Source organism: Pantherophis guttatus, chromosome 2, assembly GCF_059756535.1.
Source record: "Pantherophis guttatus breed Tessera chromosome 2, ASM5975653v1, whole genome shotgun sequence".
In the NCBI taxonomy this organism is placed as follows: domain Eukaryota; kingdom Metazoa; phylum Chordata; class Lepidosauria; order Squamata; family Colubridae; genus Pantherophis; species Pantherophis guttatus.
In genome coordinates this window covers 121,716,784-121,740,761 of record NC_142064.1, presented here as the reverse complement: position 1 = coordinate 121,740,761, position 23,978 = coordinate 121,716,784, and the positions used below count along the sequence as shown (strand labels likewise).

Sequence of the window (23,978 nt, the reverse complement as noted above, 5' to 3'; positions counted from 1 at the left end):
TTGGGTCACTTCCCCGCAGCGCTTCTGCTGGTGCCACCACGCAAGCCTCCCAAGAGGAAAAAGAGGGAAAAAGCAAAGTGGCTGGCTGCAGAGCTGCCAGCTTCAGGAAGTGGCCCAACAGGCAGAAGCGACATGCCCAGAAAGAGACTGCGGCTTTGCCCTGCCCTCTCACCACCTGCTCTCCCTTCACTTTGGGTCGGGGGCTGGGGCCCAGAGACGCGCCATTACTGAAGCCCCGGAGCTGCCACCTGCTCACCGCCTGCCTCAACTGGGTCAGGGAATGCACGATTCCCTGACTCCAGCCTTGCTGTGGAGCCGCTCGCCCTTCACCACATGGCGTGTCCTACTCCTTACCTTTCTCCCGCGGCTGGCTGCCAGGGAAGGCACGCGCCCGGAAGTTACCGGAGCTGCTCTCCTTCTTGAATGTGCCGCCACCATTGCCGCCCTGGTCCACGCACCAGCTGTGCAAGCGCACACCATTTATTTCATTCATTCATCAGTGGCAGGTTGGGTGTGCGCTTGCGGGAAGGGAAACTGGGGCTGGTTTCTGCCTCCCTTAAGGTTTTTTCATTTCTCCTTTAGGGGAAATATAATATTCTGCCTTTTTAAATATTTCCCAAAATTTTCATTCTTCTGGGGGGCTTCCCACAATGAGTTAGGAAGAGCTGTTCCCTCCTATCATACTTCCACTCTTTTAAACCTGATGCCTTCCACTACTGAACCTCTTCTTGACTGCCTGCTTGACCTCAGTGTTACGAAGACTGTATATGGCAGGGTTAAGGGTAGGTATGACTACTGTGTAGAAGACAGAAGTCATCTTGTCTGTTTGTGGAGCATATGTGCCATCAGGCCGTAGGTACATGAAAATGAGGGTACCATAAAGCACCCCAACAACTGTAAGGTGAGATCCGCAGGTGGACATACCTCGAAATGATCCTGTTCGTCCTACAGTCCAGAGGATAATTCCATATGAACTTATAATTGCCATCAGAGTGATGCTCTGGATAGTTCCACAGACTACAAAGAGCAAGAACTGGTTAATATGTGTGTCTGCACAAGCCAAAACCAGAACCGGGGGGATATCACAGAAAAAATGGTCCAAAGTATTTGCACGGCAGAAAGGCAGGCGGAAAGCCATGCTGGAATGGATCACTCCAGAGGCCATCCCTACCACATAGGAAGCAGCCACTAGGAGGCAGCAGAGACGCTGTGGCATGGCAGTTGCATAGTGCAATGGGCGGCAGATGGCCACGTACCGATCATAGGCCATAGCTGCCAAGAGACAACATTCGGCATCTGAAGCAGCTGCAAAGGAGAACATCTGAAGGGCACAGGCTGGGATGGGAATGGAGTCATAACCTTTCAAGAGCCCCAAGAGCATTTTGGGGGCTACGGTGCAGCAGGAGCATAGGTCCATCAGGGCCAGGTGGCTTAGAAAGTAGTACATGGGTGTGTGCAAGGCACGGTCAGCTCGGATAAGAATAGCTAGACCCAAATTCCCTGCCACACTAAGGAGGTAGATGGGCAAGAAGAAACTGAAGAGAAGGAGCTGAAGGTTTCGTTGAGAAGTGAAGCCCAGGAGGATAAACTCTGTCACCTTGGTGGTATTGTGATGAAGAGCCATTGTACCTATTGGCATTAAAAAATGTAGTGAAAAGAGGACTTAGTCAAACAATGATCTATTTGCAATCAAGATGTTTTCAGTGTTCCACCATCCTCCTGTTATAGGTTCCGGTATATTTTTTCCATTATACTGGCTTGTATATGTAAAGTACTCTATCTACTGATGCTAATGGATAGATGGCTATTAGCATTACTATGCTAATACCCCACTCTCTTAACTGTCCCTAAAATCAAAGTAATTGAATTTGCAGACCATTCTTTAAAATTGCCATGGTTATCCTAGAAAAATATATATTCAGATTTAAGGTTGCTTATGGGTAGCCAAAACTGACACCCCCACCCCCCCTAATCTATTACTGCATTTCTGAAGGATTGCAATTTCCATTATTTTAAAGAAGAATGCTGGGTATCATTGACAAATGTAGAGAAGAACTCTTTCATGGAATTGTTAAATATTAACTTGTTAGGGCAAGGAGGAGATGATTAAACCCTAAAAGTAAAGATTAATGTATAGTTGCACTTTCCTCAACCAGCAGCTCGTGATGTAGATGATCAATTCAGCTGACCTCCATTGTCTCTGTCTAATAACAAGTCTTGAAATGGATCTCAATATTATTTATCCAAGGATTCACAAAGCTGCTGCAGTGAACATTTCTCCACAAGGATGTATTTTGATATTAATACACATGCAACTGAATAGGGGAGAAGTTAATACACTTTCCTCTGATAGGTTCCACTTCCTCCAACAAATTACATCCTATAGATCACTTCATTATCTTCTAAAATTTGGGACTAAAACAATCCACCTCCTTCAACTCACCCCATAGTTTGGGAACTTTATTATTATTTTTCTCTTTTCTGGTGAGCTGTCTGAATTCTTTAGTCCCTTTCTGTGGTGCCATCAGAACAGGGCATACTGGTAGGTTAGAAGTCTAGGAGTCCCTTAATCAGAATATATAAAGGGTTCTTTCTACTCACCTCACCCCAATCTAGCAAGAACTGACTTACCTTGATTTTGAATACACTGAGGTAAAATACAATATTATGTAAACAGAAAGTCCCCCTGGAACCATAACACCTATTGGCTGATTGTGGCATGGATCGTGACCCATCATACCTGAGCTGAGAGAATGAATCTCCTTTATCAGTTCTTGTGAGATTACTTTAGATGCCTTTGCTTCCTGATTTCTTATACTACTTTATGAAGTTCTCCACCCTCCCTTGCTCCACCAATATCTCCCCTCATGCTGAGAAGGTGATGTAATTCTCAGTACTTCTTGAAAAAGACCCTTTGGGAACAACTATAGGTTTTTGTTTTTCTTTAAATGGTTAGCTGTTTTCTGTAGCTCTGTTCCACAGAGACTTGTTTGTCTCTCTCTGTTTCTCTTTCTTTCTAATTAAGGAGATTATGGAGGATAGGAGGGAAAAAGATAGAATAGAATATAGTAACAGAGTTGGAAGGGACCTTAGAGGTTTTCTAGTCCAACTCCCTATTTAGGCAGGAAACCCTACACCACTTCCAACAAATGGTTATCCAATCTCTTCTTAAAAACTTCCAGTGTTGGAGCATTCACAACTTCTGGAGGCAAGTTATTCCACTGATTAATTGTTCTGTCAGGAAATCTCTCCATAGTTCTAGGTGCTTCTCTCCTTGATTAGTTTCCACCCATTGCTTCTTGTCCTGCCCTCAGGTGCTTTGGAGAATAACTTGACTCTCTTTTCTTTGTGGCAGCCCCTGAGATAGTGGAACATTGCTATCATGTCACCCCTGGTCCTTCTTTTCATCAAACTAGACATATTTAAGATGTTTTAGATTTTAACCCATAAATGAAAATTCTTGCATCCCTTTAAATAAATATTAATGAGTTTGCCATTTCTTCCTAAATACAGAAAATAAAAACAGAGATGTACACTGCAATTCTCCATTCTGTATTTCTATAGAAGCCTCTGCTGCAGGGTGGGTTAGGGTTAGGGGTTGTCAGTTACCTTGAATATTCCTATGCATTTGGAAGAGCATGTTTGGGATTATATACTTCTGTTAATGTAGGCTAACATCAGCAATTCTTAGCTCCTTTGTAGAAGAAGGAAACCCCTTCACTGCTTACTTTGCTCCCTAATAGCTTGTATAACTAACTTTCATTGCAGAGTGGCTACTAAAGGCAGAGTGGCTACTATTTTTGTCTAGCATATACAAGGTTGAAATTTGAAACCAAGGAGAACCTTTTTAAAAATATTTTTTTCTTTTGCTGAGTTAACTAGTCCAGCTGTGTCTTTGTGTGTGTGCCTGTGCACATGCATATTATACTCTTCAACACCCCCCCCAAAATAGGAAAGTTTTTTTTAATGTATGTGTAAAAATTGATTAGAATGCCAATAAAGAAAGCATGATGCTTTTTAAAAATTCAATATTTGAATTGCCGACATTTGATCTTGATTGATAGTGCTCAGTGGTGAAATCCAAATTTTTTTACTACCGGTTCTGTGGGCATGGCAGGGAAGAATACTGCAAAATCCCCATTCCCTCCCCACTCCCAGGGGAAGGGTATTGCAAAATCTCCATTCCCACCCTACTCTGGGGCCAGCCAGAGGTGGCATTTGCTAGTTCTCCAAACTACTCAAAATTTCCGCTACTGGTTCTCCAGAACCTGTCAGAACCTGCTGGATTTCTTCCTGATAGTGCTGCTCTAGTTCATCTTTATCAGCTTAATCATTTTTCTATTACCTCCATCTTTATGCCCATTATTTTAAGTAGAAATTTAGAAAATGGATTGAGATGACAGTATTTGTCCTGAAGACCAAATATGCTTCCAATTATTTTCCTATTAAATAACCTATGGGTTATTTAACCCATAGGTTAAACCTATGGGTTCCTGACTTTTTTTTAAAAAAAAAAATCTCTCCAAGTGAAATAATCACTATCAATTATATAAACTAAATAAGTATTCCCAAATGAATAGCATCCGGTATAGACTATCTGTCCATATCTTTCTGTCTGTCTGTCTGTCTCTATAAATGCAGAATTATGATTTCAACTTTAGGAAACAGAGTTTTACTAAAGAATACTAATTTTTCTCACATCAAATGATCTCTATAATACATTGAATGCATCTCAGGAAACTAATATCGCAGATGAAACTTTGAGAGAGGGGTGAATGAAACAAATAGATATGATCAGAGGCAGGGGTGCGCTTCAAAAATTTTAGCAAGGGGTTCGCTGCTTGGTTGCTGGGTGGGCGCGGCCATAGTGGGAGTGGCCTAGTCTGCCTCCTGCACCATGGCAGGGGGGGGGCGTTTTTGCCCTCCCCAGGCTCCGGAGGCTAAACTCGAGCTTCCGGGAGGAAGAAAACAGCCTCCCCAGGCCTTCTCGAACTTCCGGTAGGCCCGTTTTTCAACCTCACCGAGCCTCCGCATGTGCCCTGCACTTACTCGCATCCAAAATGGGCCATGTGAGGACTCCTGGGAGGGGTAGGGTGCGGTGGGCAAAGCCAGCCAGGAATGGGATTTGGGGGTTCTCCGAACTGCACAGAATCTTAGCTAGAGGTTCTCTCGAACCCTTGCAAACCCCCAGCAGCCCACCCCTGATCAGAGGCAAACTGTTCATGTTGAATTTTTTTGATATTGAGGATGGCAGACAATCCTTTCCTCCCTCCCTCCCTTCCCTCCCTCCTTCATATGCTGGGCACATCATTTGGTCTAACATTAATACTTGGGAAAATTCAAGAACATGTAATGAAGGGCTCATCTGTAAGCACCTTAAAAAGAATGCAGCAATTAATAGAAGTCTGCTGGTAATTGAAAGGAACAAGTCTTATAAGAATAATTTTATTTCCTTTTTAAAATAACTTTCTTAGTACATTATAGCCAAGTGGTATAATAATCTATCATATTTCAGCAAAGCCTTTGACAAAGTAGAACACTCTTCTCAGCAAAATAGTTAAATATAAGGTGGATAATTAATTTAAAAACCATTCTCAAAATGCATTTCAAGTTTGCTTTAATAGTTAGGTATCTTAATTAGAACTGTACACTTTAAGGGCAATTTAAATATAGTGTGCATTTAATGTTTAATCTGGTCCCTTCTGCATATGGTGGACTCTCATAATTTATAGGCATTGAAGTCCATCACATACAGAAGACATCAAATGGGGAAAGTCCATTGTTAAATCGTGGGCGATTGAAGGAAGACTCGAAACAATGTAACTGTAACTCTTTTATTTAACTCCAGAAACAGCAAACCAATTCAAACCCGGGCAACCCTTTATATAGGAAGGGGCTGTCCCCGGCTGCAACCACTGACGTGCCTTCTAATTTCCCGCTCTCAGGACTAATTCCTGATTGGCTCATTTGAACTGTACTTGATATCTAACATCCATCATTTCCACCACAAATACTATACTTGCTTTATTAATATGGCAGCTTTTGTACATACAGGTATCAATCGGAATGGAAAAGACCAGAGGAAATGTGCTCATTTCCCCCTTCCTTTCATGTGGATAACAGTTTGTGTCTACTGTGACCAGAAATAAAGATGGAAGAAGCAAATCAGGGCAATGTACAGTTATGTAAATGGAATCTATTTTTGGTAGACTTTCTAGAATTCTTTCTAGAAGGATTTTGGCAAGAGTCGAAACCATTGCTTGATTATACAGCAGTATAATACTCTGCCCACACCCTCTAATAGGATTCTATTTTCTTTTTCTTTCTTTCTTTTTTATTGAAAAGTTTTATAAAAGATACAAACATTTTCTCCCCCCCTCCCACCCCTCCACCCTCACCCCATCCCACCCCCCTTGCCCACCCACCCACCCTTTCCCCCTCCCCCTTCCCCCCACCCCCCTCCCTTCTATTTTCAACTATTGGCAAAAAACAACAACAACAGTGCTTCTACTGCTTTTCCTCCTGGTAGCAGATCCCAATATGATTGGATATTTAGATAAGGATGTTCTAAGTCATTCAAGATTTTAACTTCCACAATTTCAGTTCATCACTATGTAGCAAACTTCAGCTCAGGATGCGAATTGCTGCTCCCATGAACTCTTGCCATGAGTTATATTTATTGAAGTAAACTGAAACTGAAATTTCCAATATTTTCAAGACACTGGGCTATCTTCCTGTCCTATACCCATGAATTAGGGAAGTATGGTGAGCATTTTGTTAAGGCAGACTGCTCCTATTACCAATCTACTAGGTGATCACTGAAAGATAGATGGTTAATAATAAACTAGGCTGAAAAATGAACACCTACTTATGTGTAGCAGATTCAAAAGAATACATAAAAACAAAGATGACTTGTAGTACAGAAAATGTTCTTGTTTTTTGCTCATTTTCTTCCTGTGTGACTGGTGTGACCAAGGTTTCCTTTAGCCTCATCTTTCTTTAGAAAGGCTGCCAATACTTGGTTCTTTCCATAGTCCTTTGAGTGATGCTCTGCTGGAGCGCCAATTGGATGATAGCGTTATTGTCGTTTAGATCACCATTTTCTTATTTTCTTGTTTTATTATTGTTGTAGATATATGTACGGAAATTTGTATTCTTCTTGTTAGGTTTTTTGCTTTTGGGGGGGAGTAAGCTACCCCAATGTCACCTTGGCTGAGTTGGGCAATCATGTAAATGCTTTAAATATGTAAATAACTAAACATTGTGCAGAACATCTCAGGATGATATTTTAGACCATGTAAATAGCAGAAAAGAAACAACTACCCCACAAACTGGGACATGAAAATATTAGGGCTATATATCTTGGGTGCTTAATTTCCTTCTGAATAGCTTCCTCAGGGCCTCCTTCATCCTGTCATTCCTCAGAGTGTAGATGAAAGGGTTGAGCATAGGAGTGACCATGGTGTACATGATGGCAGCCAGTGTGTCATTCTTAGGTGAGAAACTGGATGAGGGCTGGAAGTACACACAGATGACTGTGCCATAGAATAAGGAAACCACTATCAGATGGGACCCACAGGTAGAAAAAGTCTTCTTCTTTCCGTTGGCTGAAGGGACTCTCAATACAGCCATCAGGATGCGTGCATAGGAAAGGCCAATAACCACCAAAGCTCCATTGACAAAGAAAGCACCTTCTGAGTGTACTACCAGAGCGTTCAGAGCTGTGTTGGAGCAAGTGATTTTGAGCAGTGGAAAGACATCACAAAAAAAGTGGGGAACATGGTTAGAGGCACAGAAAGAGAGGCGGGACATCAGGAGTGTATGTAGGAGGGAATGGAGGTGAGAAGCCAGCCAAGAAGTTGCCACCAACAGCTGGCATATGTGTCTTCTCATCATGATGGCATAGTGCAGGGGTCGACAGATGGCCACATAGCGATCCAATGCCATGGAGGCCAAGAGAAAGCTGTCAGTGCTGCCAAAAGCAATAAAGAAGTACATTTGAGACAAACACCCACCATATGAGATCCTCCTCTTTCCAGAAAATTCACCAGCCAACATTTTGGGTGCTGTGGTTGATGTGAAACATATATCTACCAGTGACAGATTGCTAAGGAAGTAGTACATTGGTGTATGAAGGAGATGATGGTCCAGTCGGATGGCCAAAATAATGATGAGATTTCCCAACACTGTGATGGCATACATGATCAAGAAAATGGCAAAGAGCCACATGTCGCATTCTCGTTGGCTTGAGATGCCAAGGAGGATGAAGTCTAATATGATGGTTCTGTTATCTGTCTCCATCCTGTTGGAAGGTGAGGATGAAAGGCAAAATAAAATAAAAGGAACAAGAGTAAGTAAAGACACCCTAAACACACATTTGAGTTCCCTTGCTTGTCTCTGTCCAGTTTTCTTGGCAGTGCTCTGAAAGTGGTTTGTTACCGGTATTACTTTCTATCTTTTTTCAACCACTAAGCTTGATCATTTTTATCTAAGCCAGTGGTTCTCAACCTGTGGGTCGCGACCCTTTTGGGGGTCGAACGACCCTTTTCCAGGGGTCGCCTAAGACCATCGGAAAACCGGTTCTGGGGCCCCACCCACCCCTGCGTTATTCTTACCTTTTATTTGGCCCCACCCCCAATCTATTGCTGCCTCCTGAGTCCCAGCTGATGGCTAGAGGGGAAAAAAACTGTTTAAACTCTTGCCTGGGGCTTCAAAGGGCCGCCGTACAGCTGATCAGTGTTAAAAGAAAACAAATGAGTAGACCGGTGTCTGCAAAAATAAATGGGTAGACCCAGTGGTGGGATTCTACTTCGGTAGAACTGGTTGTTAAGTACTTAAGTAGTTAAGCCAGTGGTTCCCAAAGTGGGAGGTACCATGCCTTAGGGGGCAGTAAGAGGCAAGGGGGGTGGCAGGGGGGTGCTAGAGGCAAAAGGGGGCAACAGGGGGGCACTAAGTGGCAAGGAGGGTGGTCCCCACCCTTTGGCCTGTGCCTCGCAGCAGTTACCTCCTTGCAAGCAAACAGCAAGAAAAAACAACTCCTTTCAGCTTCAGCATAGCCTCATTAGCCCTTAGATTATATCTGCTTCCCAACTCTCAGCTGATTTGCTCTCAGCTGTTTTGGGCAGGGCTCTGCAGCTTGCTGGAAAGAGCTAAATTGCTGGAGCAGATTTTTTTCTCCTTATGCAAATCAAGCTGAAAACGAAACTGGAAGTAAAGTAGGCTTTGACTGTTTCATTGGAAAATTAGGCAGAGGCAGATATATTTTCTTTTTCCTCACCAAAAAAGGTAGGTGCAAACAATGGGAAATTTAGGGCAAAAGAGGAGAGTTCAAGACTTTAAAACACAAAAGAAAAAAAGCTCTATTTAACTAGGGAATTGTAATAATTGAGATAGTATTAATTGTATATTGTGTTGAAAACAGAAATGGTTAAGTTGTGGTTTGGAGGAATATATGGGGGAAATTATCTGGTTTATTATTATTGGTAAATATAATTAATTGATTTGTAAGAAATTGGATGGCATGGAAATAATTGGAATATTCATGTTCATATTGATTAATATACAAAAAAGATAGTTATATAACTAATTGATTTATATTAAAATGTTGAATTTATATTAAACAACTGTAATATTACATAATTAACCAATGTGAGGATGGATTTAAAAATAGATGACAATGGGAAGGGGTATAATATAGAATAGAAGGGAAAAAATGAATTTGATTAAGATTAGAGATGAGGATGAAGGGTAATATTGGTTTTTTAAAAAAATAGATGAATAAATATGGCAAAAAGGAAATATAGAAATTGTAAATTTAATTGAAATGACTAAACACTGTTTAAATTTGTGAACCAGCCAAATACTCCGTTCAAAGAAAATATATTGTATGTTTGTACATGTGTTTCTAATTATTGCTATTTATTCATATTTGTTCTCTTTTATTCTTTAAAGTTTAACAATTCAGTCTTTATCCTAATATCTTTATATTTGTTTGGGGTTGCCTTTCTTCCCTTTCATCTTTTTTATTGTACAGCAATCTTTCTCCTCAAACCTACCACCTCTCTCTTTTCTTTCCTTCTTACTTTCTCTTCCCCCCTCTTCTCCTCCTCCCTACTTCCTCTTCCTTTCTCCTTCTCCTCCTCTCTTCCTCCCTCTCTTACCCTCACTCTTACTCTAATTTCCCTTCCCTTCCTTCCTCCCTTCTCTTCCTTCCCTCTTCCATCTCTCTTCTCCTTCCTTCATCCCTCTCTATTGCTGTATTCATTTTCAATTTTATATTTTCCACTATGGAGTCCAGGCAACCCCGGTCTTCCTTTCATTTATCAAGTATATTTCTCAAAATTTCCCCTCATCTTTTTAATTATTAGCAGTATATTTCATCTTATTCCATTTTTTCTATTGAACCCAGTGTAATCATCTTTATTTTTTTTTCAATTATTTCCTTTTCAATATTATCTCCTTGTTTCTCTTGCTTCTCATTCATCTTTTCTCTTTCTTTTTTTGCAAGCTAACCAATTCTCTGCTTCTTTATTTCCCTTAAATGCCTCCGTTACTTTTTGAAACATCTCTCTTAGTGTCTCAAATTCATCCTCCCAATTCTCCATATTTTCAATTTTAAAAGGCTAGGATTTTTAAGCTTATTCTTTTCATTCACATATGTGGGGGGGCGGGGGGATGCTTTTCAAGGGGCCACAAGGGAGGCTGAGAGCAGAGTCATTCTGACAGTGTCTTTTAAAATTGCTTGGAAGACCCATTTTTTCCCTAACAATAGTGCTTTGTATACTTTGGAATAAAACATATACCTGGAAAAAGTACTTGCAAAACTTGGACAGAAGGAAAAGAAAGGCAGGACTGGACTCATTATCAGTAGCTAGTTAGTTCATTGTTATCAGTGACTCCCACTGATTCTAAACTCATTTTAAGACTGGGATTGGTGACTACTGAAATTTAAGTATTCACCATTGGTCTCAGAAATCTTTGATTTGCGAGGATCTGTTAGAAATCACTTTTTTCAGCCCTCTGGGTAGTCCTTTTGTGCATATGGATTACTCAGAGGGCTGAAAAAGTTATTTTTGACTGGTCCTCGCACTTTTGACCAGTCCTCGAACTTACGACTGTCCTCACATTTTACGTTTTTCTCCCTATCTTGTCACCATGGTGAAGAGAAGCAATTTTTTTAAAAAAATTGATTTATATGCCACCCTTCTCCAGAGACTCAGGGCGGCTTACAATGCGTTAAGCAATAGCCTTCATACTTTTGTATATTTATACAAAGTCAGCTTATTGCCCCCATAAACTGGGTCCTCAATTTACCTACCTTAGAAAGGATGGAAGGCTGAGTCAACCTTGAGCCTGATGAGATTTGAACTTACAGTAATTGCAGACAGCTGGTGTTAATCACAATGCTATCAGTCTGCTGAGCCACCAGGCTCAGCAATTGTGAAATGAGTGACATGGTTGTTAAGAATGCTGCACGGGCATAAATGTGAGGATGGTCATAAGTGTGAGGACCAGTCAAAAGTGCGAGGACGTGTCAGAAATGACTTTTTGCAGCCCTCTGAGTAGTCCCTATACACATAATCATGGCCACCCAGTCACATGACCAGCTAGCCATGCTCACCCAGTCACATGACATCCAAGCCACACCCACAAAATAAGCCACGCCCACATAACCGGTAGTAAAAAAATTTAGAACCCACCCTGATTGGGGGTCACCACAACATGAGGAACTGTATTAAAGGGTCGCGGCGTTAGGAAGGTTGAGAACCACTGATCTAAGCCATTTTGCATACCGGTAAATACATTCCTTTTCTGTTTTTCTGATATTTTAACCTAAGCTATTTATTGATTAATTTGGACACTTCTCATTTTGTCAAAACTCCCAATGCAATTTGTGTCAAATATAACTTCACATAATAAAATTACACATAATAAAACCTATAAATATATTACTAAGCATCTTCTGTTCTCACAAGATTTTTTTAAAACATGCAAATATTTGTCTCCTGTGCATGGAAAAAGGTGTGTTCATGCATAATCAGAAACTCTTATTTTCTTATTATTGGGAACAGAGGAACTGATGAAAAAAGACTCTTATTTTATCAGTATGTGACTCACATATATACCGACTCCCTCAAGAATATTAGATTTTATGCATGTTGCTCTCCCCTCACCATTACATGTAAGAAGTTTTGTTCCTTGTGAAATATAATCAATGGTAGAAAATGAAGGGCAAAGGAAATACATTTACAATGACTATTTCCCTCTCTGCTGCTGTTTCAGGTGATATAGTAGTTGTGGTAACTATTCCTTTCCCTGAAGACCACATAGCAAACTTAGATGGTTTGAAGGAACCAAAGGAACAGAGGAGATAAACAATGGCTGATGAAATTCACTGGCAAGGTTTAAGGATGTGAAGAAATCTGAACACATAAAGCCTGAGGAGCAGCAGGATCACAAAAGAAGCTAGTGAAAAAAGAACCTTTCATTCATAAAAACAGTTGGTAGAATTGGTAAGCCAACATAAACAATAAGTGTCAAAATCTATAAAGGAAAAAGGGAGGTGGGCAGGCAGACAATCAGATGGCTAAAGTCTTCCCACTTAGGCTAATCTGGATCCAAATAAAAAGTCAATCTAATCATCAAAATAATTAATTATCAATTGCAGGTAAAACTGTAATGAGCATATTTCTGTCACCAAGCTCTGTTTTTAATGTTTCCGCATATGGTGGAATTTTAGATAATTTTTAAAAAAAATTATGATGGTGCTAGAGATATTAAAAGGCATTAATTAAGCAATTAATTAGATTGTATCTATGTAAAATGTGTCTTTCCATATTTTTTAAAAAGTATATTTTGAACCATGGTGAATATTTAAAATTCATTCTGAATCAGTGATTTTCATTGAAACCGGAGCACAGAATTGAGGAAATGGCAGATATCCTTATCAATATTAAATCTGAGACATCTGCCATCCACCTCCTTCCATACAAATGGAACAGTGTGCAGATACCAACCGTAATTTGTAGCAACAATGGAAATAAAATCATTACCTCTCAATCCATCATTACCACTCCATTCGTAACATTGGCCAGGGTTGGGTGACTCTGAACTTATTAGGGGGAGCAGAGCACACGAGAGGTGAGATTAAGTATTAAAATATTATATTAAATAATATATCCAAAATACAGTCCTCTAGGCACAAACACTTTTTGTATTCAAAAATTAGACTGAATAAAACTTCTAATCAGCAACAATGGATATATAATATTCTGCTATTTGAACTCAGTGATATTAAACCCAGCCTTCTCTATGCTTAAACATTAGCTTGAATTTAATTCTCTCAACCCATTTTACCACTCCTTAAGGAACAGCACTGACAGTAAAATGGGCCAGCAGTGAGTGGTTCTGAACCTATCGGATACACATATAATATTCCTCCATTTGAATTCAGCAATATTAGACCCCAGCCCTTCCAAATGCTTAACCCTGTTATGGTTCCCCCCCCCTCAATTTCTTAAATAAGAAGCGAAAGAGTTTCCTTGATGGATTTTGCATGACATCTGTTTCATTAGTCAATAATAAATAAGTCCTATAGCCTCTCACACTTACCTGAGATCGTTGGTAGATGTTGAAATGGAATTTTGGAAGTTGCAAAAAAATATGCCCAGTCTGTTCAAGTCATATTCCTCTTTTGTTTAAGGTTGAACATTAAAGAGGAACAATCTGTGTTCTCAGAAATCAATTTCAGTCCTATCATGGTTTTTATTTTCAATAGCTCTATAATATATGCAGGGAAACATATCCAAAGGTGTTGTTAGTGAATTCAAAACATTAGGATCTCTTTTGAACTGTGGCTCCTATACCACAAGGGAACCAGGAGAGGTTTCTGTTGAACTTGCTCCTTAATCTCCAGTGAATGAAAGACACTGATGCTTCTAAAGTCCCCCTGTGTTTCTCCAAATCATTTAGGAATGATTGAACTTAGAGGTAGAATTAGCGGGCAAGGTGAATGCTTGAAGTAGTAACCTGAGGAATACATGGCCATGAGGCTGTGCTTGTTTATCATTATCTAAGAGCTCTTTCTCCCACCTCTGGCAATGTGTTCTCACACTGGTTTGAAAAGTGTTCTACCCACAACTTTCCTTCATCATTTGTCCTCCAGGTATTATAGATTTTGCTGCCTAACACCCTGAAATGCCAGATAGTTTTAGGACAGAAACCTGCCATCTTTCCTCTTCCAATCCATCGTCTAATGTGAGGGAAATGATCTACCAGTCACTCCCCTGAAGGAGCTGCAGGGCAGGATGGGGAACTATTGTTTCCTGTCTCTTTATCCTCAGTCATTTGGAATATTTTGCATGTGGGGTATTTTGGGTAGGGAGGGAATAATTCAAGGTCAAAAGTGATGCAGTGAAGAAGCATTTCACTGAGCTGCCAGGTGGCTTCATCAGCCTTTATTTGCCTTATCTTGGTCTACCCTGCTTTCCTACTTACCCCTTCAACCCATCTGCCCAGCTCCCAATTGCCCCTTCACCAGTCTGGTGGCCTCCACGTATGATCCAATTCCAATACTGCTGCTGTCATTTATTCGACAGGCCCCTATGGCCTTGCAGCCAGAGGTTTAGTCTCAATTTTCCTATGTATAAACATTAAAAAAAAAATATTAGGGGAACCACAAAACCAGGAGGGAGCAGTGCTGTAGTGGCCCGTTGGAGCTCAGCACACATCCCCAATCTCTGAAGGTTCCTCTTCCAAGCCTTTGGAATGTCCACATGGACAGCGGGAGGCAACAGTGCTTTCAGCCTAGAGCCCTCCAACCAGGCTTCACCTGTCTTATCAACAGATTGGTGATCAGATGGAGACCACATTTTGAAGACAGGCCCTTGAGAAACCATTAATAGAACACCTTGATACTTGACAAGCAGGGCATATGTATGAGCCAGTTGAGCAATAATGTATTTATAATAATTATATAAACTGCTTACAGTCCTTGATGTTTTATATTGATGATGATGATGATGATGATGATGATGATGATGAATGAACAATGCAAGGCATCTGCAAGATCTAGTAATAAAAGTCAAGAAGCACAGGAAAAAATGGGAATAAAAATAAATATAAAGGAAACCAAACTAATGACAACAGGTTGAGCAACCATCCTTAGAACAGACATGGATGGTACTAAAGTAGTAGATAGCTTCTGCCTTTGAAGATTGATGATCAATTTTAAAAAACATAAGTAGTCAAGAAATATACCCCAGGTTAGCATTTGGCACAGCAACAAAGCTTTGGAAAAAGTATTTCAATCCCATGATACCTGCAAAAATCAGAACTGTGCAAGTTACAACTAGAGCTTGGAGGGGGTGTTCCTGGCTCCTTTTAAAGAGGCTGTGTGGTGCGCCCCCTCTTCAAGAAAAGTCATGGCTGGACCACATTGTTTTGGGCAATTTTCCTCCAGTCTGAGAAAGTGGTGGCATTGCAACTTCAGAGGGGCCTGGAGGAAACAGATTGTCTGAATCCTTTTCAATCAGATTTCAGGACTGGATGACATCTGTGGGGAGTGGGATGGAGGTAGTGTATCCATCCTTGCTCTTCTTGACCTCTCAGCAGTTTTCCATACCATCAACCGTATTGCCCTTTTGGGTTGATTTAGGGAGTTGGCGGCGGGTGGCACAGTTCTGTGCTAGCTCACCTCCATCTTCTGAAGCCAGTCCCAATCATGGTTGATAGAAAAAGTGAGAGATCCGGCTCATGGCTCCTGCTTTGTGATGGACTGCAGGGCTCAATACTCTTTCCACCCATGTTTAACATCTACATGAAACCACCGAGTGAGATGACCAATCACCATGGGACAAGGTATCATCGGTATGCGGATGGTAACCAGTTACATATGTACCCTTTACACTGATTTTTAATTCATCCTTCTCTTTAAATTTTATATACCATTTTTATTGTAAGTTTTGTCCCATGTTGCCACAGTTATTTATTTTTTTAAATTTGATTTATATGCCGCCCTTCTCCGGAGACTCAGGGCGGCTTATTATGCGTTAAGCAATATTAAGTGAATCACTGCAGTTGTTAGGTTAATTACAAATTAAATGAATCTGACTTCTCCATTGACTTTCCTATTCAGAAGGTTGCAAAAGGGCAACCATCGTAAACATGAGTCAGTTGCTAAGTTTCTGAATTTTGATCATATGATCATGGGGATGCTCAGTGGTGAAATGTAAAATTTGTTACTACTGATTCTGTGGGCATGGCTTGGGGGGGGTAATGTGACTTTTAAAAGCATTTTTTCTACAACCTCTTCAGCTGAAGAGATTGTAAAAAAAATGCTTTTAAAAGGCTCTGCCGATCGGGCAACTCAGCTGGGATTATCAGAGGCTTTTTTTTTTCTTTTAAAAGCATTTTTTCAGCCAAAGAGGTTGTAGAAAAAATGCTTTTAAATTTTTTTTAAAAAGCCACTGATGATTGCGCGGCTCAGCTGGGCATGGGGGGGGCAGGTTGTCCGAACCACCTGCCGCCATCGCTACCGGATCGGGCAATCCGGTCCGAATCAAGAGCATTTCACCCAGGGGTGAAATGTTAAATTTGTTACTACTGGTTCTGTAGGCGTGGCTTGGTGGGGGGGCGGGGGTAATGTGACTGGGTGGGCGTGGCCAACTTTTTTTAAAAAAAAATTCAAAGCATTTTTTCTACAATCTCTTCGAAGAGGTTGCCAAAAAAGTGCTTTGAAAAGCCTCTGCCGATCAGGCAACTCAGCTGGGATCGTCAGAGAGGCTTTTTTAAAAATGCTTTGAAAAGCCTCTCTGATGATCAGGCAACACAGCTGGGATCGTCAGAGACTTTTCAAAGCATTTTTTTACCACCTCTTCGGCCGAGGAGGTTGCAGAAAAAAATGCTTTGAAAAGCCTCTGACGATCCCAGTTGAGCCGCGCGATTATCAGAGGCTTTTTAAAAAAATTTTAAAAGCATTTTTTCATCGGAAGAGGTTGTAGAAAAAATGCTTTTAAAAGTAAAAAAAAAAAGCCTCTGATGATTGTGCGGCTCAGCTGGGCATGGTGGGGGGGCGCAGGGATTTTTGCTACAGGTTCTCTGAACCACCCGCCGCCATCGCGACCGAATCGGGCGATCCGGTCCGAACCGGGAGCATTTCACCCCTGATTTCACCCCTGGGGATGCTGCAATGGTCATAAGTGTGACAATTCTAAGTGGAGGGTAATATTAATAAAGAATAATAAATATTAATAAAGAATAATATTCTGAACCAAAAAGAAAATGGTGTCCTGCTTGTATCTAGTATTGTATCTAAAGGGTCCTGCTTTTCTGTAGATGAAAAAGGAATATGTTGAGGGAGGGTACATGTACATACAAAAATGATGTCAAAATGTATGCACTTCAAGCTAAAGATTAATCTTTATTTTTTTAAAAATTGAAATACAGAAACAGTATGGAGTGAACCATATATGAATACAAATAGAGGGACAGAAGTGAGAATCAAGTGTTTGTCTCTTCTATAATCATGTCTATTTTTTCATCTTCTCAGTCATCAAAGAGAAAATGATTGTACACTGTTTCTTGAATTTATTGAAGATGTTCCAAAGAAGTGATATAACAAGATAGACTGAAGATAATAGCTACCTAAAACAGTGTGCGGAAGGCTTCTTATATTAGGAAAAGCATCTAATCGAAGGCCTATAGCCTTTGTACAGCCTTATCCAGAATCATAGAAATCAAATTTGCAGTTCGAAGTCCACGCTGAGATATTTTTCCCTTTGCAGTTTATTTGCCAGTCGTCCCTAAAAGCCAAAATAAGAATATTACGTATCTTAGAATATTGGACATGCTTAGCAATAATATTGAGTGATATAGGATCACATTAATAAGAGATGTAGACTCACCAGGCATTCATCTTTTGCCTACCCAACACAATTTTCTTAGCACATGCAATATCATCTCTGAGATCATCATCTAGGAAGGCTAGGGAAAAAATAATCAATAATGAAGGGTTTTTAAAAGGGATCTTTTAAAATCAAAACCATCTGTGAGATATTTCTTAGGACTGGATATATATATTTAAGTTAATTTCTCTAATTTGGGTTTTGCTTTAGAAAGCAGGCTTCAACTCAATGGCAATTTAGTGAGGGCTGAGAAAAAAAATAATGAATAATGAAGGATTTCTTTAAAAGGGATCTTTTCAAATCAAAACCATCTGCGAGATATTTCTCAGGATTGGATATATATTTTTAAATTAATTTAAATTAATTTTGTTTTAGAAAGCAGGCGGTGGAGCAGTGGTTAGAGTCCAGTACTGCAAGCTACTTCGGCTGATCACCGGCTGCCAGCAGTTTGGCAGATCGAATCTCACCAGGCTCAAGGCTGATTTAGCCTTCCATCCTTCCGAGGTGGGTAAAATGAGGACCCAGATTGTTGGGGGCAATATGCTGACTCTGTAAATCGCTTAGAGAGGGCTGTAAAGCACTATGAAGTGGTATATAAGACTAAGTGCAATTGCTATTGCTATTCAGCTCAATGGCAATTTCGTGAGGAGGTCGTCACTAAATTGAATTTTCCTTATTTAAAGGATGCGGCCTTTTGGAACACCTGGATAACAATCTGAAAATCTTTCCTTCCTATTTGCATTCTGCCAGAGCTATTAGTAGCTTTGTAGTGCACCGGCAGCTGTTTCTTGCAGAGATCAAAGATTGTACACCCACAGCTTTGCCTCCCAAATAGAAAACCATCATTCGAGACTGAATCAGAGACAAGGAACAGAAAGCAGTGGATGAGGTCTGCCTAATGCAGGCACTGAAAGAGTTGTGCTGAGGTTCTCTCTCCCTAGCCAAATAACTGACTTACGACCACAACTGAGCTCAACATTTCTGCTGCTAAGTGAGACATTTGTTTTACGATCTTTCTTGCCACATTTGCTATGTGAATCACTGAAGTTGTTAATTTGGTTAACATGGTTGTTAACTGAATCTGGCTTCCCCCTTCACTTTGCTTGTCAGAAGGGTGCAAAAGGTGATCATGTGACCTTGGGACACGGCCACCGTCATAAGTATGAATCAGTTGCCATGCGTCTGAATTTTGTTCACCTGACCATAGGGATACCACAATGGTTGTAAGTGTGAAAAATGGTCACAAGTCACTTTTTTTTAGTGCCATTGTAACTTTGAAAGGTCACTAAATGAACTGTTGTAAGTCAAGGATAATTACCTCTACTGAAGACTGAATGGGCATCAACAAATTTGACAAATCTCACTCTGCCAAAGGGCTTAACCTTGTTCTACCAGTAATGACGCCTTCTAGAGAGATGGGGAGTTAAGTAATGGAGAGTCTTGATGTACAAAGCTAGCCTGAACTGGCCTTCCCTTACTCAGTATTTACTACTATTTGTGTTTACTATTCAGTCAGATTCAGAAATAAAAGCCGGAGTGCATTAGATGATTCTTTACTAATTTGTTTGGTTTCCCCATTTGTTAGACTCATATCCTGCCTTTCATTTCTGAGTACAATCTGTATGTGTGTCCAGAGGGCAGGGATGTGCATAGTAATTTTGGGAGCAGGAGGTGCTCAGTTGGGGAGTAGCTAGACTGATGAAAGAGAAGAGGAACCAGAACTTCCCTGTAAATATAAGGTGATCCATCTTCTTTAGGATATTTCATAAGTGTTTCCCCCGCTTAGCCTCATGTTAAAGCATTTACTTACCACTGCAGGGCCTTTTGCAGAGATTAGCTGAATATCCCGGTTTCCTGTCACACCACCAGTGGCTGTTTATCTGGAAAATCCCAAAGAATTTAATCTTTCTGTTCTTTCGCGAGGTTACCAATTCGCTGTCGAATCCGCTCCCATGATGAACCAGACAAATCCCTAGATTAAACCAGACAGATCCTTAAATTAAAAAAGAGAGGGACTCCAGTACCAGTTGGCAGGATGCTAATGAGGAAATTTTTTTACCCTTCGTTTCTTTTGTTCGTCGAATATTTTGAAGGATAATGATTTATCCTTCACAATTTTTCATGGATCTCATGAAGTGGGAAGGAAAGGAAAAGTGTCCCTGTGGATTTTTTTCTCCTCTAGTCATAATTGGCTATATGGGGCAGTGCTAATCTCCATTTCAAGGACCACGGAGCCAGCTCTGCCTGAAAACATTTCTGCAGTCATGTGACCAGCATGATGTCATGGAGCGCTGTTTCCTCCCCACTGAAGTGGTACCTATTCATCTACTCGCATTTGCCTGCTTTTGAACTGCTAAATTGGCAGGAGCAAGAGCTTACCCTGTCATGTTATGCTTGGGGCTCAAACCTGGGTTGTTAGCTTTCCAGCCGCCAGCCCAGGATCTTAACTATTGAACCATCACACCGCCTCATTGAATAAGCAGTTGTGTTATTTATTGCTACCATACACACTTTGGAAAGCAACTTTCTTCTTAGAAAGAATTTGAAATATGGTTATCTCAAAGGCATTCTTTATGTTTTTGTGGCTGCTTGTAATACATCCCCTCTGAGTTTTCAGCTTGTACACAGATTTTAAGTATATCTTAATGCAGAACATTGTGTGTGGATAGAGTCTGTAAGCACATGGAAAAAGCAACATCCCAGCTAAGTACACCTGAAATTGTAGCAGCGGTAGCAGGCAGAGATAAGGCCATGTCAGAAAAAGGGAATGTAGGGCTTGGAATTTAGGTCTTGGATGATCCAGCAGAGGCAACCAGGCTTTTGATGGTATGGCAGGGAAAGCCAGAATCAGACTACCAGAAGCCCTGGGAAGAAGTCTGGCCACGCTAAGCGATCCAACACTTGAGGAGTCCAGAGAAGGCTCAGCAGCAGATGCAGGGAGACCGTGAGGCAGAGGTGGGTTTCAGCAGGTTCTAACCAGTTCTGGAGAACCGTAGTGGAAATTTTGAGTAGTTCGGAGAACCGGTAGTAAAAATTCTAACTGGCCCGGCCCCCATCTATTCTCTGCCTCCTGAGTCCCAGCAGTAACCTTCCCCTGGAGTGGAATGGGAATGGAGATTTTACGGTATCCTTCCCCTGCCACATCCACCAAGCCACACCCATCAAGCAATGCCACGCCCACCAAGCCACACCCATAGAACTGGTAGTAAAAATTTTTGAAACCCACCACTGGCATGAGGCCAGAGAAGCTAAGGCAGTAAGGACCCACAAAAAAAGACCCTACATCAGAGAAGAGCTGCCAGCTGCTAGGCTGTCTGATACTGTCTGCATTCTTTTCCAGGGAGAGCAGGCAATGAACCAGACTTGAGGGTTTTTTTGGAGAGATCATTGTTGAACTAGTAGCAGCAGCAGCTTCCTTTCTTTAAATATGGCAATTTTTTTTTCGTAAAAAGTTTTTTTTTTTTTTACACAAACACACAAACATACAATGCATTTTTTCTGAACAGAGTATTGGCCGGTTCACAAATTTATACAATTTTTAGTCATCTCCAACACAATTTATATGTTCACTTTTTGCCATAGTGTTTATTCTCTCTAATTTTTATAAACCAATATTACCCTTCATCCTAATCTCTAATCTTAATAGAATTCAATTTTTCCCTTTTTGTCTCTAAATTAAACCCCTTGAATTTAAAATCTCACAACATAATGTAATTCCCAATATTTCCTTAAATTCCCTTATTATAGTCACAAATATTTTTCTTTATCAACTGTTCCAAATAATACAATCATCTTAATAAAGATCAGTTAATTATATAGCATTACAGTCATTCATTTCTTTTCTATTATTTTTTCAAGTATATAATCTCTTTTTACTAAATAATAAGCCAAATTACTTTATACAGTACATTTTCTTAAATCTTAACTCCAATTTTCAATTACTTTGTCAAATATATGTATTTATGCCTCTTCAAACAATATCTTAATCATTTCTAATTTCACAAGTCTAATTAATTCATAATACAATATCATTTCCACTTTTTAATTAAATTCCAAGATTACAATTAAAAATATTCCAACTGTTACAATTTCCCTAGTTACAATTTAAAAATATTCCAACTATTACAATCTCATAATTAAACTTATTTATATTTCTAAATCTTATTTCAATTCATTCATACATCCATGAAATTTTCTTCATACTTACTTAGTTAATTTCATTATTACAGTCAATATGGCAATTTTTTTAAAAAACAAACTCTTGGCAAGAGTGGTGGGTACACATTGGCGTCTGAGATGTGGAGTGGAATTGTTCCCCTCTTTCTCCACTTTACTGGATGAAATTTCTGCTTCTTGAAAAGCAGAACATCCTCCACCACCACTGTCAGTCCCCTGAAACAAAGGGTGTCAGGAAGGGTATCAGGAGAGAAAGAAGAAAAGCAAACTCACAGTCGTCCAAGTGGATGCCACGGTATCCATCCATTCCATTCGATTTCAGAACAGAAACAAGTTGGCATCTGCCAAATATTTTGGCTTCCCTGCCAGCAGTGAAGAAAATCAGGAGGATGAGGGTCAAAGCCTTCATTGCTGCAGCTTTCCTGAAGATCAGGCTTCCTTGAGGTAACCCAGAATTATAATTATTATTGTTGTTGTTGTTGTTGTTGTTGTTGTTGTTGTTGTTGTTGTTGTTGTTAGAGATCTGGCAGCTTGTCCCAAATTATTCAAAGGAAATAGGCCTATTAAAGAAATTGCCAACAAAGCTTGTTACTTCATAGAGCAGCACAGCTTAATAATTTCTTATCATTTTTAATATCCTTTAAACCACTGAGCCTCAGGAGCTTAACCTCCCTTTCAGTCTTCCCCTCTCGTTTCCCCTCTCCTTTTTTGTATGTCCATAGAACAGTGGTTGCCACTGGTTTTTTTCTTTAAAGCCGATAACTGGGGCTATGTGAAGATAATTTCCCAGATCTTAGATTAAATATTAACCATTTAACTGAAATTGGCTTGGACAAGGAGAACAAGTTATTCTCTTTGTCACCCAGAAAGAGAATCTCAAGGAGAACAGGCTGTTCTCTCTGCAGCAACTCATTATCCACTGAAGGAGTTGCTACACCAACACCTGTGATTTTGTTTCCCCCTCAATCGGGTCTTCCCCATATATCTCATGTCTTTTAGAAGATTGGGGAGGGTTTTTTTAACCAGAATGTTCTTCTCTGTTATCACAATGTACAATGCTTTCAAATAGTTAGGTCCTTTGACATTGTTGATGCACATAGATACAAACTTAAAGTGAACCGCTCCAAACTCGATTGCAGAAAATATGACTTCAGTAACAGAGTTGTTAATGCCTGGAATGCACTACCAGACTCTGTGGTCTCATCCCAAAAACCCCAAAACCTTAATTTAAGACTGTCTACTATTGACCTCACCCCATTCCTAAGAGGTCTGTAAGGGGCGTGCATATGAGCACCAGCGTGCCTACCGTCCCTGTCCTAATGTTTCCTTTAATTGTATTCATTTTATGTATTCAATTCATGCTTATACTTATATATACTGCTCAAAAAAATAAAGGGAACACAAAAATAAGACATCCTAGATCTGAATGAATGAAATATTCGTAGTAAATACTTTGTTCATTACATAGTTGAATGTGCTGACAACAAAATCACACAAAAATTATCAATGGAAATCAAATTTATCAACCCATAGAGGTCTGGATTTGGAGTTACACTCAAAATTAAAGTGGAAAAGAACACTATAGGCTGATACAACTTTGATGTAATGTCCTTAAAACAAGTCAAAATGAGGTTCAGTAGTGTGTGTGGCTTCCACGTGCCTGTATGACCTCCCTACAATGCCTGGGCATGCTCCTGATGAGGTGGCGGATGGTCTCCTGAGGGATCTCCTCCCACACCTGGACTAAAGCATCCCCCAACTCCTGGACAGTCTGTGGTGCAACGTGGCGTTGGTGGATGGAGCGAGACATGATGTCCCAGATGTGCTCAATTGGATTCAGGTCTGGGGAACGGGTGGGCCTGTCCATAGCATCAATGCCTTCATTTTGCAGGAACTGCT

The 23,978-nt window shown here is 40.3% G+C and overlaps 2 protein-coding genes across 2 annotated transcripts; both read right to left on the bottom strand.

Moving 5' to 3' along the window:
• Nucleotides 1–694: 694 nt before the first annotated feature.
• LOC117675649 (olfactory receptor 5C1-like) lies at nt 695–1,624 on the bottom strand. The gene has a single exon (XM_034434550.2). It carries the CDS (start codon nt 1,622–1,624, stop codon nt 695–697), a length of 930 nt encoding a protein of 309 aa, XP_034290441.2.
• A 5,729-nt stretch (nt 1,625–7,353) lies between these two features.
• LOC117675405 (olfactory receptor 1f45-like) lies at nt 7,354–8,349 on the bottom strand. Its single transcript, XM_034433985.2, has one exon. It carries the CDS (start codon nt 8,299–8,301, stop codon nt 7,354–7,356), a length of 948 nt encoding a protein of 315 aa, XP_034289876.2. The 5' UTR covers nt 8,302–8,349.
• Between the last annotated feature and the right edge of the window lie 15,629 nt (nt 8,350–23,978).